At 45.8% G+C, this 20,595-nt stretch overlaps 1 protein-coding gene across 1 annotated transcript; it reads left to right on the top strand.

Moving 5' to 3' along the window:
* The first annotated feature begins 673 nt into the window (after positions 1–673).
* LOC132571761 (zinc finger protein 883-like) lies at positions 674–4,933 on the top strand. Its single transcript, XM_060238555.1, is given in 3 exon segments — positions 674–854; positions 2,639–2,764; positions 3,219–4,933. Coding segments are annotated over 3 exon segments (2,022 nt in total).
* Positions 4,934–20,595: the final 15,662 nt, after the last annotated feature.

Raw genomic sequence — 20,595 nt, 5'->3', positions numbered from 1 at the left:
TATCTCTATAATTTGATTGGCTAAAACTTTAATCGTCTATGGCATATTAATAAATAATTAAATATACCCCCCATTAACCTTCCAATTTAATCTGCCAGTAATAATAAATATATAATCAATCAAGCCAACAATTAAAAAACTCTAATTAATTAACTAATTAACAATTTAATCTCTTAAATTACCGGCAATAAACATCCCCTGAGGAGTGGTAGACAAGCTACTAGTCTGGGTAGTGATCTTATGATCTTAAAGTGCTAGTGCTTTTAAGTGTTTTCGGCTTCCGACTGGTTTCTGTTGGCACAGTCTATCCGTTGTCCCAAGTCCGATGTTCTCCAACAGCTAGAGGGCTCAAGAGAGCTAAAGACTCCCGCTGTGTCCTCCCCCAGTAGCCCGGGTTGAGCCCAAATGAACTGGTTCAGAAGGGGGTCTAGCTCCGCCGTCGCTGCCTCGGGGTGCAATCTGGTCCTTTGTGCTCGGCTCGCCAGATCTCCATTCACCATTTGCCCCGTACAGGGCCACCTGGTTGCGGGCGTCTGGCTGTCGGCTTCGTTTGCACCCCCAGCTGCGATCGCCGCCGCGTCGTCCCCACAGCTTCCGTTGGCTCTGGTTGGAGCGGGTCAATTGAGCTGTGTCTCGGCTTTTTTGTTGTTGCTGTTGTTTATTTCTCGCCGCCATGCACGGTGCCTCTCGCTCTTACCGGCTGTTCCGTGCCCTTAAGTCCACAGCTCTATCTGCTCTCGGGCCGCACCACCACTTGAGCCCGTGGCCGTATCTCCTCTCCCCGCCGGCCTGCGTTGACCCGGCTCGGCCGATACTCCAGCCCGCGGCCGCGTCCCTTCTTCGCGCTGGCCTGCGTTGGCCTGCTTGAAAAAGGCCCTGGGTCTACCCCAACTCTTTACACTGTGATGGTAGACCTGGCCTCTGGAGACCAGGTCTACCAGTCATTGTCCACTATATTGGTAGGTCTGGCCTCTGGAGACCCGGTCTACCTGTCCATTTCCAGTATATTGGTAGACCTGCCCTCTGGGGAATAGGTCTACCCATTAGTAGATCTTCCCTGTGCTGAGCCTTAGAAAAGATACTGGCTCTTGGTGGGGGGGGGGAGCTCTTGGAATCTACTTCGTTGTTTTTTAAAAGTGAAATATGACAACCAGCATCACAGGTCAGGTATAACAGAGGAGGAACAATCCCTGTCACAATCCTGCCTAACCTTACAAACTGGAAGTTGCTTAAATATTATCCACCTGACCAATCTACTTATTTATTCAGACATTTATATCCCACTTTCCCCTTTAAGGCACTTTACAAATCATACTGAAAAGCATAATTGGGGTGTGTGGGAAAAATGGTTTTTTCCTGGCTCCGTTGTAGCCAATGGGGATCCTTACAGTCATTGCCCCATAGGCTATAATCAGGGCCGGCATGTGGGAGTGGGCCAGGTAGGCAGCTGCCTAGGATGCCACCTGGCCGTGGTGGCGGAGAACGGGGGCAAGCGCCCCCTCCCCATCCCCGCTGATGAGGGTAGCTGGGAAGCGGTTTCCTGCATGAATCCTCCTCTGTTCCAATGTGGAATGGTGGTAGAAGCATGCGGGTGCCGCTTCCCAGTCAGCCGAGTCCCTCTGAAGGGGAGGGGGAGTGAGGTGGGCTAGGAACGGGCCGAGCGTTCTTGCTTGGACCGCCCCTCGCCCCTCCGCTCTGCCTCTCCAGAGAAACTCAGGTGGCTGGGCTGCGGCCACCCACATCCTCCTTCCTCCATTCCATTTGGAACGGAGGACGGCCACTTCTCCACCAGCTCCTTTTGAAGGGTGGGAAGGGCTGGGTGAGGTGTGGGATGAGCGTTCTTCCCCGCTTCAAAGGGACTCTGTACGGAGGAAGAAGCATGAAGGTAGCCGCTTCCCAGCCAGCTCCCTTTAAAGGGGGAGGGAGGGCTCGGTGAGGAGCAGGCCAAGCAAGAACGCTCGGCCTGCCCCTCGCCCTGCCCTCTCTCCTTCAGAGGGAGCTGGCTGGGGCAGCAGAGCATCGTGCCGTGTGTGCTATTTAACCCCTGATGTGGGCCGGGGGCCATCCCTAAGAAGTGTTTGTCCAGCCACTGCTTAAAGACTGCTCATGAGGGGGAGCTCACTACCTCCCTAGGGAGCCAAATCCACTTTTGAACAACAACTATTGTAAAAAAGGTTTTCCTAATATCCAGCCAGTACCTTCCCACCTTTAGTTTAAACCCATGATTGCGAGTCCTCTTCTCTGCTACCAACAGGAACAGCTCCCTGCCCTCCTTTAAGTGACAGTCCTTCAAATACCTCAAGAGAGCAATCATGTCCCCTCCCCCCTTCAACCTCCTCTTCTCCAGGTCCCTCAGCCTTTCCTCATAAGGCTTGGTCTCCAGGGAAAAGTGGGGGAATCATTTTTTTGCCATTTTTTCCCTTCAAATACATATGGGTTGTCTAGGGAGAGGAGACGTGGGCAGAAGATAAGAACAGCTCTTCAGAAGGACCCTGCAGGAGATAAGACTTAACCAGTTTCTCAGTTTGGGAGAAAAGCAGATCTCATAAAAGAAATGCAGCCCCATTCTTGAGCTGTGCCTGACTGGTGTCCTGGCTCCTTGCTTGGGTGCTGATTGAACCTCTTTCCCTTATTCCAGCAGCAGGTGTAGAGGAGACAGCTGGGGAATTCCAGGGGTTCCCTTTGGGAAAAGCCAAGAATGAAGATGCTGAAGGAAACCTGGGAGATGGAGACGGACCACAGAGACAGGAGGGAAGCCACACAGGTAAGAGGAGGGAGAAGCCCATTCCTAGCCAAGCAGGGGGTTTCCGTGATATCCCAGTCCAAGAACAAAGGTCATTCGAAAAGAGAAGGAACAAAGTCCCCCATCCTAACCAGAGAATCCACTCCAGGGAATATGAAAGCATGGGCTTTGCAAAGACCCTCATTTTGTAAGCACCAATTAACTCAAGAGAGAAATGATATAATTGTTTGTATAGTAGAAAGAGTTTCAGTGTGAAAAGAGCCCTTATTTCATAACAAAGAAGTCACACAGGTGGGGAGTCCAAAGCAATCATTTTTCATCCAGAAGGTTTAATGTACTTTTAAATTGTATATTATCATACACTTCTGTATACAGCAGGAAGAAGCCACAGGAATATTTGGAGCGTGGATGGAAATTGAGGTGCAGATCAGACCTCCTTGGGTTGCTTCTAACAGGATCACTTTCTTTATTCCAGCCGGGGAAGACCAGAGGAATGAGAAGGGTGAGGAACTGCGTCCTCTATTGCCGGATGAAGCCAAGAATGAAGACTTGAGAGGCAACTTCCAAAATCAAGGTGGACCTAAGAGAAAGAAAAGAAGCCAAAAAGCCAAGAAGAGGGGTCAACCCATTCCTTGCCAAGGGGAGGATTTCCAAGAACTAATTTGCATGGTGAAGGAAACATACAAGTGCTTGGCTTGTGGAATGAACTTCTCAGATCAATCCCATTATACTGACCACTTACGAATACACAGTGGAGAGGAGACCCATCAACGTCTGGAGTGTGCAAAGATCATGACTTGCAGAGCAGAGCTCCGTGGACATCAAAGAATACATACAGGAAAGAAATCTTACAACTGCTCAGACTGTGGGAAGAGCTACTCAGAGAAATTAGACCTTGTTCGACACCAACGGATTCACTCAGGAGAGAAACTATTTATATTCTCAGAGACTGGAATGGCGTTCTCTAAGGGAGGAAAACGTAATAGCCGTTTTCCAAAGCAGTCTACAATGAAGGCATATAAATGCTTCCGATGCAGAAAGTACTTCAGATACAGATCACAGCTCCTTCTGCATGAAAGAACCCACAAAGTGGAGAAGCCATTGGAATGTTCAGAGTGTGGGAAAAGATTCAATCAGAAAGGCAATCTTCAAGAACATCTAAGAACCCACACAGGGGAGAAGCCTTTTGAATGCTCAGAGTGTGGGAAGAGATTCAGTGGCGATCTTCAAAGGCATCTAAGAACCCACACAGGGGAGAAGCCATTTGAATGCTCAGAGTGTGGGAGGAGATTCAGTCGGAATGGCAGTCTTCAAGAACATCTAAGAACCCACACAGGGGAGAAGCCTTTTGAATGCTCAGAGTGTGGGAAGAGATTCAATCGGAGTGGCCATCTTAAAAGCCATCTAAGAACCCACACAGGGGAGAAGCCTTTTGAATGCTTAGAGTGTGGGAAGAGATTCAGTCACAATAGCTGTCTTAAAAGCCATCTAAGAACCCACACAGGGAAGAAGCCTTTTGAATGCTCAGAGTGTGGGAAGACATTCAGTCAGAGAAGCAAGCTTCAAGAACATCTAAGAACCCACACAGGGAAGAAGCTTTTTGAATGCTCAGAGTGTGGGAAGAGATTCAGTCGGAAAGGCAATCTTCAAGAACATCTAAGAACCCACACAGGGGAGAAGCCTTTTGAATGCTCAGAGTGTGGGAAGAGATTCAGTCACAATAGCTGTCTTAAAAGCCATCTAAGAACTCACACAGGGGAGAAGCCTTTTGAATGCTCAGAGTGTGGGAGAAGATTCACTCGGAGTAATAATCTTCAGGAACATCTAAGAACCCACACAGGGAAGAAGTCTTTTGAATGCTCAGAGTGTGGGAAGAGATTCAGTCGAAGTGGTGATCTTCAAGAACACATTAGAACCCACACAGGGGAGAAGCCTTTTGAATGCTCAGAGTGTGGAAAGAGATTCAGTTGGAGTGGCGTTCTTCAAAAGCATCTAAGAACCCACACAGGGGAGAAGCCTTTTGAATGCTCAGAGTGTGGAAAGAGATTCAGACTGAAAGGCCATCTTCAGAAGCACCAAAGAATGCACACAAGGGAGAAACCTTCTGAATGCTGAGAGTGTAGGAAGAGATTCCATCATTGTGGCCATCTTCAAAGTCATCAAAGAGCCCACACAAGGAGAAATCATTAAACTGCTTCGCCCAGAGGTGTCGAACTTATTTGTTATGAGGCCAGATCTGTCCTAAATGTCACCTTGTCAGGCTGGGCCATGCATGCCATAAAATGTTATGCCAAGTCTCTGACATATAAACACAGGAAAACCTAATTAATCATTTTTTAAAACCAAAATTACAAACATGCTTAAAAGATTAATAGTACTTCCTTTATGTAGCTAGCTTTTATAATTTACACCTCTTGCTCTGAATTATTGCATCAGAATCTGAAGTCAATGTCTGTGCTGTAGCTATCTTGAGTATCCTGTTTAGAAGTGTATCTTTACACTGAGAACATACTTTTGATTTATGGGTATTTATTAAAGAAAAACTGTTCACAGAGATACGTGTCGATGCGCTTAGAGTTTAAGAGGGTGATCCTTAGTGACGCAAGAATGAAGGTTGCACACAGTAGCTGTAAAACCACTGTATACATTTATTTACACACCATTCACTCTCCACTCCGACAATATGCTCCGCTGCTCTCCAACTTCCTTAACCCACACATACCAAAGTGTCTTTGTACATTTATACATTGAGAAACCAATCAGCATCTTGCTGTGTCATGCTGACTGTGCTTCTGGCTGATGCAACCTCTGGCACCCAGCCACCTACTGTCATTTAGATGATCTAGCCTCTAGCACCAGTTTCACTTTCACCGCATGTGCTATAAACTGTCACTTTTCTCATATATAAGCGACACCCCTCCTCAGTTTTTAAGCTCATGCTGCAATCCATTACAATATTACATATTCATATTGTTTCCATATTAACATTAACACATTGGTTACATTTCTTTCATATTTACAATTGTCACAGTTCAGTATTCAGCCTCTGAAACTCTGTGCTGGCACACACCCATTTAGCTCTGCTTGCTAATTTCCTTGCAAGCACATTCTTATCTATTAGATAGCCTCCTCCAGGCTCATTACTCTGTTATCTCTTTGGCTTGTTCAGCCAGAACATTACCGTACCTTGTTTAGTATAGATGCACGCTGATTTTCAGCACACACATTTTGCAGCTTTGAGTTTTTACAATTTGTTTCAACAGTTACAGTTTGGAATTTCATCACATTTCTGCTTAACAATCACATTTTACAGTTTCAGTTTAATACATTTTGGGGCAGCCAGTTTTGTCTTTGATGTTACATTCATTCCTTTTTTAGCATTACTAGCATATCTTTATTTACACATTGAACCCTTTCCATTTAGTTACTGTTTAAAGCCTCTCTTCCAGGCTGTTAGCTTATGTCTCTCCCTCTTCTTTGGAAGATTTACCATACAGCAATTCCAATACACTTGGATAATTTTTGGGTTCATCATCATATATATAGCCTCCCTCTCCCACAGTGGAAGATGTACCAAAGTTTAAATCCAGTGCACTCTGATAACACCTGGGCTCTCCACTAGGCAGATAACCTCCATTGCCCAGATAATGTATCTCATTATCATAGCCGTACCTCTTTGGCGGTACACCTTTATTTTCCCTTGCAGAGACCCTGATCTCAGCTGGTTCACCTTTTACAGAGCTCTCCTGCTCAATCCTGCCTGAACTGCCTGCACCTTCCTCCTCCTGTTTCAGTGAGGGAACTTGCTTACTTTCTGGCTTTTGCCCCTCCTCACTTTTCAGAGACAGCTGCAGTTCAGCTTCCTTGGGCATTTCATTTGCATGCATATCAGACCAATTTTCATCCTCACAAAACGATACTGATCGGCTTAGTTTTATGACATCATTCCCATCCACAAACCTGTAGGGCTTCATGCCGTTTTGATAGCCCACAAACACTAGTTTCCTGGCTCTAGCACCACCCTTCCTCCTCTTGTCTAGAGGAATGTTCACCCATACCTTAGACCCAAAGATCCTAAGGTAGTCCAGTCTGGGCTTCTTGCCATATAGGACTCTATAGGGTATATCGTTCAGAGCTTCAGTCCACAACCTGTTAGTTATATAACAGGACGTTTTCAATGCTTCTCCCCAATATGCCAGCTTTAATCCACTGTCCTCCAGTAAAGCGTGGCACATCCCCTGGAGAACACCTGCTCTGCGCTCTATCACCCCGTTCTCCCACAGAGAGGAGACGTTGGCAACCCTGTGATTTATGCCCTCTTGTTTCAGATAGCTGGCAAAGTCTTTGCTTAAAAATTCACCTCCTTGGTCTGTCTGGAGTGCGGCTATCTTAGCATTTAATTGCTTCTGCACTCTCTTTGCCCAGCACTTAAATGTAGGAAACATCACTTTTATGCTTGATTGCATACACCCACGCAAACCTGCTGTAATCATCCACCAAAACCAAGCCAAATCTATTTTTAGAAACACTGGGTGCATACGGCCCCACAACGTCTGCGTGGACTAATTGGAGCGGTCTCACAGACACACGCTCACTCCTCTTAGAAGCTGGAAATGATTTTGATTTGGCTTCTTTACAAACATTACAGTCTAGAAAACCATTGCATTTGTCCACCTTTTCCCCTTCCAATATTTCCAGGGTTTTGTTTATAGTATTATAGCTGGCATGGCCGAGCCTTCTGTGCAAACGGTGAATGCACCTGCTGTATGGTTGTTTATTCCACACCGTTTGTGCCTTCCCCACTGTCTGCCCAAGCTCATAAACATTAGCTTTTAATATTCCCTTAGCCAGCCTTTTACCCTCTTTCAAGATTTCACAGCCCTTATCATCAAACACCACTGTGAACCCAGCTGTTGCCAGGACCGAGACGCTTAACAAATTAGTCTCTAGCTCTGGCACACACAGCACATTCCTGAAAGTATGATTAAGTCCAGGAAAATGGACCGTGCCTTGGCAAAGTACGTCAGCCTCCCGGCCATCAGCCAAGCTTACTGTTTTTTGATTAGCCGGTCTGCTGTCCTGCAGCTGGTCTTGCTTGCAGCAAAAAATCTGCGTAGCCCCAGAGTCAACGATCCACTGCACACTCTGCAGCCCGGGGCCAGTTCTCACCAGAGTTGCCTGTGTCCTTGAAGACTGCTGCCGGCTCTTTCTCTGTTGCTGTTGAGGACACCTTCTCTGCAAATGCCCGAAGTGGTTACACAGATAACAGTGCTTCTTCCGCACTTGCAAGGCTCTCTCCTCCTCCTTCGCCTGCCAGCTGGAAACAGCTCCCACAGACTTCTGCTTCTCCTTGAGGTCAGCCTGCTCCTTCTTGCTTTCCAGCTGCCTTTGCTCCTCAGCCAAAAGTTTGCTGGTCACGTAAGGCAACGTCAGCTTGTCGGCATCTTGCCCTTCAAACGCTATCACCAGCATATCATATCTCTCGTCCAGAGAACTCAATATTAAGTAGACTTTATCTTCCTCAGCCACCGCTTTCCCTCTCGCCTCTAGCTCTTGGAAACAAACAGACATACCGTCGAGGTGGTCCCTCATCGACCCCGGCCAGCAAACGTTTCCTGTAGAGCCTCCGAGTCAGGGATATCAGCGAACGTGCTGATTTCTGTACATACACGGCCTTGAGAGCTTCCCAAGCCGCTTTAGCTGTCTGGTGCCCATGGACATGCACCAGCTGGTCATCTGAGACACTTAGAATGATAGTGGCTAGAGCCTTTTGGTTTTGAACGGTTTCCGCCGGCGTGGGATCAGCGGGAGGAGCTGACACACAGTCCCAAAGCCCCTCTCTCTTCAGGAAATGCTCTAACCTCAATGACCATGTGTTGTAGTTGGTAGTGGTGAGTTTCTCCACCAGCACAGTAGCTGCTGCTGTAGCCATCCTGCTCAGACTCCTTCGTTCAGCCACTGCTGGTCTCACCTCCTAGGCAGCCTCTGGAGCACCTCAGCGTCCTTTCTTCACCACGTATCTCAGAACTTCTAGGCGCAGCGGAAGCGTACTGGGCCCATAACCCTGTCGATGCGCTTAGAGTTTAAGAGGGTGATCCTTAGTGACGCAAGAATGAAGGTTGCACACAGTAGCTGTAAAACCACTATATACATTTATTTACACACCATTCACTCTCCACTCTGACAGTATGCTCCGCTGCTCTCCAACTTCCTTAACCCACACATACCAAAGTGTCTTTGTACATTTATACATTGAGTAACCAATTAGCATCTTGCTGTGTCATGCTGACTGTGCTTCTGGCTGATGCAATCTCTGGCACCCAGCCACCTACTGTCATTTAGATGATCTAGCCTCTAGCACCAGTTTCACTTTCACCGCATGTGCTATAAACTGTCACTTCTCTCATATATAAGCGACAATACGTTGGCCAAACATAGAAGTTTAGAAGCAAAAACCTGAAGGGGGGTAATTCAAACGCCAAAATTTCCTAATGCCAACTTCAGGAAGATTATCCTTAACGCATCATCACACTGCTCTCCCTCCACCCTCCCCAGACCTGCAGTTTGTGGCATCTTTTCAAGTGTAGGTGGAGAAAAGAAAGAAAAGGGGGTGAGTGTTCAGCAGAGAAGACGACAAAGGGAATCCTGAGAGTGGGGGAAATTGTCACAGCATGCAAAAGCCCCACGTTGATCCTGTTTGAAGTGGAAACATAAGATACCCTTTAAGACAATGAGTATGGAGTTAATCTATACCCCATTTAACTCCCCAACACAGACTTGCTATATCTCATAAGGTTGATAGAATGCAATAGGCCCAAGGTCAGAAGCCAGTTTTCTGGCAGAAAGTCAGTCTTCAAAAACATAATAATAATAATAATAATAATAATAATAATAATAATAATAATAATAATAATACATTTTTATTTATACCCCGCTCTCCCCGCCAAGGCAGGCTCAGGGCGGCTTACAGGTCACGGCATAAGCCATGATGTAACTATAAACCGGATAATGCAGTTACATACAATTCACAATTAAACATTAAATAATCTAAAAACAGTCTAAAACAGTATAATTTAGTGGTGCTATCTCAGTTGTGCTAAAAATGGTGTGATGTTTATGCCAGGTTCCATCTTAGAAGGCTAGTTGGAAGAGGGCGGTTTTGCACGCCCTACGGAATTGATTAAAATCCCGTAGGGCCTGCACCTCTTCTGGCAGCTGGTTACACCATTGGGGTGCCTTTATAGAAAAGGCCTGTTCTCTAGTTGTTTTTAATTTGGCCTCCTTTGGCCCAGGTACTTCTAGAAGATTTTGTGAACTAGATCGTAGTACTCTCTGGGGAACATATGGAGAGATGCGGTCCCTAAGGTAGCAGGTCCTCGGCCATATAAGGCTTTAAAGGTAATAACAAGCACCTTGTAATGAACTCGGTATACAATTGGCAGCCAGTGCAATTTCCGCAGCCTGGGCTGCACACGTTCCCACCGAGGTTGGCCCATTAACAGTCTGGCCGCTGCATTCTGCACTAGCTGCAGTTTCCAAGTTTGGCACAGGGGCAGCCCTCATAAGAGAATGTACTCGGGGAGAAAGCTTTTGAATGCTTAAGAGTGTGGGAAGAGATTCAGTCAGAGTGGAACTCTTTAGAAGCTCCAAAGAATGCACACAGGGGAGAAGGCATCCGGATGCTTGAGAGTGTTGAAAGACTTGCAACCCTGGCAAACGTAAGATGTCCTTTAAATCAATTAGTATGGAGTCACTGCTTTCGCCGCCCCTCACGTGCGTTTTGTGGCATCCTTTTATGTGTAGTTGGGGAAAAGAAAGAAAAGGGGTGGGTGTTCAGCAGAGAAGAAGATGAAGGGAATCCTGAGAGTGGGTGAAATTGTCACAGCATGTCAAAGTCCCACGGGGCTTCTTTTTTAAGTAGAAACATAAGATGTCCTTTAAATCAATTAGTATGGAGTTTTTCTGTATCCCATATAACCCCCCAACACAAGTGTCTTATGATATTTCATAAGGTTGAGAGAATGCAAATTGGACCCAAAGTCAGAAGCTAGTTTTCTGGCAGAATGGCATTTGAACTTGGCGTTCCCAGATCCTAGCCTGATGGTCTAAATCAGGGATGTCAAACTTGCTTGTTACGAGGGCTGGAACTGACATAAATGAGACTTTGTTGGGCTGGGCTGTGTGTGTCATGTAATGTAATGCCAGGTAGCAAAGATCTAAACTTTTTAGAGGACTCCGACAAACAAAATTAATGATTTTTATTTTAAAAAACCAACCTTAAAACATGCTTAAAACGATAGCTCTCATTGGTCTTAACAGTGCTTTCTTTGTATCTCCCTTGTGCAATCCAGGGAACTGGGCAAAGGAAGCCCTAGCTCTTTCCTTTCTTCCTTCCCCAGGGGACCAGGAAGGGGAGGAGCCTCACCCAATAGGAGGAAGAGAAGCTTGGTTCAGTAGCTCTGCTGTGCGATTGAAAAAAACCTGGCAAAGCAAGTTCTCCCTCCTCCCCAAGGGTGGAGCCTCAGCCAATGGAGAAAAGAGAGGTTTTGCTCTGTAGCACCTGTGTGATTGAGCAACCCTGGCAAAGCAAACTGTGATACAGAAGGAAGCAAGAGAGAAGGAGAACGAAGCAGGCAACAGCCTATTGTTCAGGGGACTGACAGGAGCACTCCGGGCCTGATTCAGCCCCAAGGCCACATGGTTGAAACCCTTGCTCTAAATGGTATACTGTAGCTGCTGTCAGTACAAATGGTGTCACATAAGAATGACTCCTGAGACAGTCTGAACTTAAAAACCGAAGCTCCAAACAATTATTGACATTTCTGAAAGCTACCACGGAACCAAGAGGGGAGGTAAACTCAGGCTGGCCTCCACACAGACTGCTGATCAGTTCTGCGTTTCCCATAGAGATGGCCTGAATCAGCCCCTGTGCTGGAAAAGACCAGGTATTTGTGCTGAGAGACTAATGCAAGGTGGTGGAACCAAGGCTGATAGGTCAGCAGGTTGGCCTTGAGAATTAGGCATTAGAAGAAGAAGAAGGAGGAGGAGAGATTGGATTTATACCATGCCCTCCTCTTGGAGTCTCATAGCGACTTATAATGCCTCATTATAATTAAACAAACTACTGGACAATGACAGTTCTCTTTCACAAACAGTATGAAGCAAACTTTTCATTGTGCACAGACAAAGCATCTCACCCCGCAGCCTCAAACAACTCACCCGCAATAACACAACATCTTAGTTGAACATGGACACTGGTACCAGAGCTTACAATAAACCCCAATGCCACCTTTGCTGCCACAGACACCCAAGGAACACAATCCCTGGACCCAACAACACCAACTACAGCATCTCCGGCTCATTCACTTGCTCATCTTCTAGCATAGTATATGTCAGGGGTGGCCAAACTGTGGTTCAGGAGCCACACGTGGTTCTTTCATATATATTGTGTGGCTCTCAAAGCCCCCACTACCCTGTTGGCCAGCTTCTAGAAGGAGAATGCATTTAAAGCTACTTTCTTTCCACCTCTCCCTCCCGCTTCCCATCTACTTCCTTCCTTGTGGCTCTCAAACACCTTGATATTCCTGTCTTGTGGCTCTCAAACATTGGATGTTTATTCTATGTGGCTCTCACGCTAAGCAAGTTTGGCCACCCCAGTATATGCCATCAAATGCCAACAAGGCCCTTCGGCTGTCTGCAAACAGGACAGGCAGCCCCGATGCCCAGGGAGAAATGGATACAAATCTGACTCCACGAACCACAAGGCTGAGAAACCTGTAGGGGAACACGGCAGCCATCCAAGGCATTTCAGTGCCAGTGGGTGCCCACCACTTGCCCCCCCCCCCCAAAGGTGCCTAGTTCCTATAAGTCTTGTCCCACAGCGCCTGCAAGGGGAAACCGCGAGGGGAAGGGGCTTGGGAGATGGGCAGGAACACAGGTTGCCCAGGCCATCTTCGAGCCCCTTCCCTCGGAGGAAGGCAGCCCCCTCACACCCAGAAACGCACCCCGGCTTTTGGAGAGGCCTGAGCAGCCTGGGGGAGGGGTTTCCCCGGGAGGGAGCGCAGCCCTGGGCGGGGAGTTACTCCAGAGGAATCCCACTGAGCTGCACGGGGCGCCTCTGGCTGCCGCAGCCGGGCTGAAGTCCCGTCCCGTCCAGCAAGGTCTCCCGGGCGCTGCTCCCGACGGGGAGGGCAGGAAAAGCCTCTCCTTCCTTCCTTTCCTTTGCCTGCAGCGCCGCCAGGGTTAAGGCAGCCGAGCCGTTTGCTAGAGAGGCCGAGCAAGAGGGAAGGATTTGCATTTGAATCGGGGGAAAGGGAGCAGGGAGGGCTTGGGGGGCGCAACAGCAGCGGCTGCAGCCGGAGCCCGGGAAGCTTCGCTCTCGAGTAAGTCCTTGCAGTCCATTTCTAGTCCAGACCTGCTGCAATCCTGTGGCGGGGCGCTTAATACTTTTAAAAGGCGATTTTCTTATTTGTATTTTCGTCTGTTAGCGCCCGCGGGAACTGACTTTGCAAAGGGGAATGAAATTCTCCGCCGGGGAGGTCGAAGGGAGGCCCAGGCGGGATCCCGGGGGAGGAAGACTCCTTCGTGCCGGGAGGGGGAGCGGGCTGCCCAAAGACTTCGCCTTTCGGCCGGTGCTTTCTCCCGTCTGCGCTTTCCCGAGGGGGGAGGATTTGCATGATCTTCCTTGTTTCCTTTAATTCTAGTCCGCCCTTGAATGGGACGTCACACGATCAGTAGTTTCAATAAACTGCAATAGAATTTGGGTAGGAGGACCGACCAGAAGTCTGGAAAACGGGGTTGAAGGAAAGCAAAGCTGTTAACGCGACCCACGAAAGGCGGAGTAGGAACCAACTTACTGCAAAGCTCAACACAGTGATTGAGACCCCGTTCCTTGAGGATGCAGCCAAGTCACTTTGTGTGAACCTTTTTGTCCAGCACTGCCCTGTGGCTGGCTTAGAAAAGCTCTCTTGAATCATTCAGTTTGGCTTCATTTGCAGAAAGCCACGAGAGGGGGGTGCACGCCCTTGGGTCCTTGCACCCCTTGGGGGTGCCCAAGACTTGGTGAGAGATGTAAAAGTGATTGCGCCACTTGGGAGCAGTGACCATAATGTTATTGATTTCACCGTTTGTATAAATAGGGAGTTGTCCAAAAAGACCGCCACAACCACGTTTAACTTTAAAAGGGGTAAATACACTGAGATGAGGAGGCATGTGAGGAGGAAACTGAAAGGAAAGGTACATACGGTCAAAACCCTTGGGGAAGCTTGGATGCTATTTAAAACTATAATCCTAGAAGCTCAGATAAAATACATACCACAAGTTAGGAAAGGCACAAACAGGCATAAGAAAAGGCCTGCGTGGTTAACAAACAAAGTAATGGAAGCTGTAAAAGGTAAGAAGGACTCCTTTAAGCGGTGGAAAACCAGTCCAAGTGAGATTAGTAAAAGGGAACACAGGCTGTGGCAAATCAAATGCAAGACTGTGATCAGGCAGGCAAAAAGGGACTTTGAGGAGCATATTGCAAAAAACATAAAAACCAACAATAAAACTTTCTTCAAATATATTAGAAGTAGGTAACCAGCCAGGGAGGCAGTGGGGCCCTTGGATGACCATGGGGTAAAAGGATTACTGAAGGAGGATAGGGAAATGGCTGAGAAGCTAAATGAATTTTTTGCCTCCGTCTTCACTGTGGAAGATGAGAACTTTTTGCCCGCCCCAGAACCACTAATTTTGGAAGGGGTATTGAAAGACCTGAGTCAGATTGAGGTGACAAAAGAGGAGGTCCTACAACTGATAGACAAATTAAAAACTAATAAGTCACCGGGTCCGGATGGCATACATCCGAGAGTTTTGAAAGAACTCAAAGTTGAACTTGTGGATCTTCTAACAAAAATCTGTAATCTTTCATTGAAATCTGCCTCCGTTCCTGAGGACTGGAAGGTAGCAAATGTCACCCCCATCTTTAAAAAAGGTTCCAGAGGAGACCCAGGAAATTACAGGCCAGTCAGTCTGACTTCAATACCGGGAAAGTTGGTAGAAACCATTATCAAGGACAGAATGAGTAGGCACATTGATGAACACGGGTTATTGAGGAAGACTCAGCATGGGTTCTGCAAGGGAAGATCTTGCCTCACTAACCTGTTACATTTCTTTGAGGGGGTGAACAAACATGTGGACAAAGGAGACCCAATAGATGTTGTTTACCTTGACTTCCAGAAAGCTTTTGATAAAGTTCCTCATCAAAGGCTCCTTAGAAAGCTTGAGAGTCATGGAGTAAAAGGACAGGTCCTCTTGTGGATCAAAAACTGGCTGAGTAATAGGAAGCAGAGAGTGAGTATAAATGGGCAGTCTTCGCAGTGGAGGACGGTAAGCAGTGGGGTGCCGCAGGGCTCGGTACTGGGTCCCATGCTCTTTAACTTGTTCGTAAATGATTTAGAGTTGGGAGTGAGCAGTGAAGTGGCCAAGTTTGCGGATGACACTAAATTGTTCAGGGTGGTGAGAACCAGAGAGGATTGTGAGGAACTCCAAAGGGATCTGTTGAGGCTGGGTGAGTGGGCATCAACGTGGCAGATGCGGTTCAATGTGGCCAAGTGCAAAGTAATGCACATTGGGGCCAAGAATCCCAGCTACAAATACAAGTTGATGGGGTGTGAACTGGCAGAGACTGACCAAGAGAGAGATCTTGGGGTCATGGTAGATAACTCACTGAAAATGTCAAGACAGTGTGCGTTTGCAATAAAAAAGGCCAATGCCATGCTGGGAATTATTAGGAAGGGAATTGAAAACAAATCAGCCAGTATCATAATGCCCCTGTATAAATCGATGGTGCGGTCTCATTTGGAGTACTGTGTGCAGTTCTGGTCGCTGCACCTCAAAAAGGATATTATAGCATTGGAGAAAGTCCAGAGAAGGGCAACTAGAATGATTAAAGGGCTGGAACACTTTCCCTATGAAGAAAGGTTGAAACGCTTGGGACTCTTTAGCTTGGAGAAACGTCGACTGCGGGGTGACATGATAGAGGTTTACAAGATAATGCATGGGATGGAGAAAGTAGAGAAAGAAGTACTTTTCTCCCTTTCTCACAATACAAGAACTCGTGGGCATTCGATGAAATTGCTGAGCAGACAGGTTAAAACGGATAAAAGGAAGTGCTTCTTTACCCAAAGGGTGATTAACATGTGGAATTCACTGCCACAGGAGGTGGTGGCGGCCACAAGTATAGCCACCTTCAAGAAGGGTTTAGATAAAAATATGGAACACAGGTCCATCAGTGGCTATTAGCCACAGTGTATGTGTGTATATAAAATTTTTTGCCACTGTGTGACACAGAGTGTTGGACTGGATGGGCCGATCCAACATGGCTTCTCTTATGTTCTTATGTTCTTCCTGACCCCTCTTCCGGCAGACCAAAGTGTGTGTGTGTGTGGGGGGGGCATAATGGTGAAGGGAGGTGTCCATGCCGGCCGGTGGAGCGACTGCAGAGCTCCCTCTTGCTCCCAAGAATATCTCAGCCCTGGTTGCTCTGCACCGGCTGGAGATTCTGAATTGGTTTTGTGGGGAGACCAGTGTCCAGGGCGTCTAGTCTAGTCTCCGGCGGCGTCACCATGGCAGGGATCCTGGTGGCCATATCAGCTGTATCAAGGGAAGGGGCCATTTTGGGAGGAAGTCTGTTTTGCAACTGCATGAACTTGCATCTCCAGCAATAACGTTGGGTCTGGTATAATGCTGACACTCTTAACTAAGTCGGCAACGCTGAACTGAACCCCATCAACAGAGAGGAACATAATGCCCTTCAAGACATCTGCTTTCCTAACCGGCCAGGAAGGACCTCTGCCCCCTCACTGCCTCCTCCTGCTTCCCCCAGCAGCCCCTGTGCCTTGACCTTTGACCAGCTGAGGCCTCTCCCTCCCATCCCTTCTGCTGGCTGCTCAGGCAGAGCTCCTGCCCAGCCCTTGCAGTCACTTTGTTCTGCGTTCCAGTTCACCTTGATATGAACCCACTGGACAGACTGGTCCCAGAAACTGGAGGCCAAGCTCATAACATCCACAGCAGATTTTTAAAAAGCCAAATACAGAAGGACCAAATAAATACCTGTTTAAAAGCTTAATACTTAATATAACATTAAACAGTGAAATTAATCCTGATCCACAAAGTACAACATCAAGGCAACCCTGAAACACTTAGATGTCTCTTTACCAGGGTCGGTGATATAACTCCAGTCTCTTGAGTTTTCTTTCTGCTCTTTTTAATATTTCTCTCTCTCCCTCTTCATAGGCAAGTGAACAAGAGTGTCTTTCCACAGGCAGAAGCAATCCAAGAGAAGGAAGGAGATGAAAGAAGATGACCCAGAAAGTCCTGAAACTGGGAAGAGATCGAGGAAAAGTCCCTGTCCCATCCAAGGAGGGAGAGGTGTCGAATTTGGAGAAAGAGCTGTGCCAGAGATTTTGGCTCAGGACACTATGGCCACAGATGAACGCAGCCAATGCTTCCGGCAGTTCTGTTACCAGGAGGCTGCTGGGCCCAGGGAAGTTTGCAAGCAGCTCCATGGACTTTGCAACCTCTGGCTGAAGCCGGAGAGACACACCAAGCAGCAGATCCTGGACCTGGTGATCCTGGAGCAGTTCCTGACTCTCCTGCCCCAGGAAATGCAGTGCTGGGTCAGAGGATGTGGGCCGGAGACCAGTTCCCAGGCGGTGGCCCTGGCTGAAGGTTTCCTCCTGAGTCAGGCAGAGCAGGTGAGGGGCTTTCATTCATTCGTTTCAATTAATGATCTTATGCTAAGGCTTCCTGTCGGATATTTGCAATTTTGCCACTGTGGGAACCATTCTGTTCCTCCATATTCTGTCCTAAAAGTGGCTTCTTGAACAGACCACAGGTTGCTCCTCAAAGCAATCAGATGTTGTGGCACACCCAGCCATAGTTTTTCATGACTCACACAGTCAAAAGCTTTGGTGCAATGTATAGAACGCAGGCTGATTTTCGTCTGAGATTCACTTGTATGCTTCAAAAACCAACATATATTTGCTATCTTATCTCCAGTGCTTTTGCCTTTTCTGAATCCAGCCTGAACATCTGGCATTTCTCGTTCCACAAATGGTAACAGACTTTGCTGTAACATTATAAGCATCTCATTGATGCCACAAGAAATGAATGGGAAGGTCCAGTAGTTGCTGCTGTCTTTGATGCCTCTTGTTGCTTGGCGGGGGGTCACAGTGGAAGGGCTTCTAGCCTCACTGATGGACCTCCTGATGGCACTTGGTTTTTTTATCCACAGTGTGACACAGAGTATTGGACTGGATGGACCATTGGCCTGATCCAACATGGCTTATCTTTTTTTTTTTTTTGTAAAACAATTTTTATTAGTAACATATGGTAATAAATCTATATCTTACATCTTTAAAAGTTTCTTTTATCTACCCCATATATTACTTTCCACCCACCCCTCCCCCCGTTACTTGACCCCCGCCAGTGTTATTTACTTTAAAAAAAATACTAAAGGTACTCTTAACTATTAAAACAAAAATTTATATTCTTCTTTTTAAAGCTTAATTATTATCAAAAATTGTCCAATGTCCTTTTATTTTCCACTCTTTTTCTATATATCTTCTAAACTTTTTCCACTCCGTCTGAAAAACTTCTAAATCATAGTCTCTTAATATTCTTGTTAATTTGTCCATTTCACTCCATGACATAACTTTTATAATCCAATCCCATTTCTCTGGTATTTTTTCTTGCTTCCACAACTGCGCATACAATGTCCTAGCAGCTGAAAGCAAGTACCAGATTAAAGTTCTATCTTCTTTTGGAAATTTTTCCATTTGTAATCCCAAAAAGAAAGTCTCTGCAACTTTCATTACTTCATATCCCAATATCCTAGAAATTTCTTGTTGAATCATTTGCCAATACTGTTTTGCTCTTTCACAAGTCCACCAAATAGGGTAGAAAGAACCTTCATACTTTTTACATTTCCAACATCTGTCTGGCATCTTGTTATTCATCTTTGCTAATTTTTTAGGAGTCATATACCATCTATACATCATCTTAAAGCAGTTTTCTTTAATACTTTGACATGTTGAAAGTTTCATAGAGTTCTTCCACAAATATTCCCAAGTTTCCATCTGTATTTCTTTATTTACATTAATTGCCCATTTGATCATTTGAGATTTCACTACTTCATCTTCTGTAGACCATTGTAGAAGTAATTTATATACTTTTGAAATTAATTTATCATTGTCTCCAAGCAGAACTTTTTCCATTTCTGTTTGCTCTTTCCTTATTCCTTCAGTTTTAATATCATTCTCCACCAAGCTCTTTATTTGTTGCATTTGAAACCAATCATATTTATGATTCAACTCTTCAGCAGTTTTCAGTTCTATTTTGCCCCTTTGTATTTTTAATAATTGATTATATGACAACCACTTTTCTTCACCTATCTCAGCCGTTATTTTTATTACTTCAGCTGGTACTATCCATAACGGTCTTCTCTCATCTCTGTATTTCTTGTATTTCATCCATATATTTAGTAGATTACTTCTTATATAATGGTGAGAGAGAAAACCGTCCATCTTCTTTTTTCCATAATACAAATACGCGTGCCAGCCAAATTTATTTCCGTGACCTTCCAGCGCCAAAAGTTTTTTATTTAACAACGTTATCCATTCTTTCATCCACACTAAACAAACTGCTTCATGATATAATTTTAAGTCTGGTAGTTGAAATCCGCCTCTCTCTTTTGCATCAGTCAAAATTTTCATTTTAATCCTTGGTTTCTTCCCAGCCCACACAAATTCTGAGATTTTCCTTCGCCGTTTATCAAATTGTTTGCCCTCCTTCACAATAGGAATAGTTTGAAACAAATACATTATTCTTGGTAAGATATTCATTTAAATTGCAGCTATTCTACCCAGCAATGACAAATTAAGCTTGTTCCATTTTAGCATGTCTTCATCCATTTTATACCATAACTTCTCATAGTTATTTTTAAACAAGTCAATATTTTTCATTGTAATCTCTATCCTTAGGTACTTTACCTTAGAAGTGACTTCACATCCCATTAGTCTCTGTAGTTCTTGTTGCTTAATCATCTGCATATTTTTACACAGAATTTTTGATTTTTCTCTATTAATACAAAGTCCCGCCAACTCCCCATATTCTTGTATTTTAGCTAACAACAAAGGTGTAACTTGTATGGGGTTTTCATTTATAAACATTATATCATCATCAAAAGCTCTGTATTTGTAAGTAAATCCTTTTTTCTTAGACCTTCTATGGGCGTTTTCCCACAGAGCTTACTGCGGAGCGATGTCCCTCTTCACCGCGCAGCATCTGCACGGATTTCCCACCAACTGCTCCACAGAACCAGGAAGAGCCGTGGCTTTTGCATCGCTAACGTAAATTGGTTTTTAGCGGTTTACATTTGCGATGCAAAAGGCCCGGCACTTCCTGGTTCTGCGGAGCAGTTGGTGGGAAATCTGCGCAGACGCTGGTGAAGAGGGACATCGCTCCGCGGTAAGCTCTGTGGGAAAACGCCCTATCTCTTTTTCCTCTTGGATATGCATCAGTAATATTTCAAGAACCATTATAAACAACAATGGTGAAAGCGGACAGCCTTATCTGGTACCTTTGCTGACTTTCATACCTTCTGTAAGGTCTGCATTTATACACAACCTTGCATTTTGTTCAGAGTATATTGCTTTTATCATTCTTATAAAATTTTCTCCCAGCTCCATTTTTTCCATTACTGCAAACATAAAGTCCCAGTTTAAATTGTCAAATGCTTTCTCTGCATCCGCAAAGAATAATGCTACTTCTTTTTCTGGATGTCTTTCATAATATTCTACAATATTTACAAC

The sequence above is a fragment of the Heteronotia binoei genome, chromosome 5, assembly GCF_032191835.1.
Source record: "Heteronotia binoei isolate CCM8104 ecotype False Entrance Well chromosome 5, APGP_CSIRO_Hbin_v1, whole genome shotgun sequence".
Taxonomy (NCBI): Eukaryota; Metazoa; Chordata; class Lepidosauria; order Squamata; family Gekkonidae; genus Heteronotia; species Heteronotia binoei.
The sequence above is the reverse complement of the archived record's forward strand: the minus strand, read 5'-3'. Positions and strand labels throughout refer to the sequence as shown.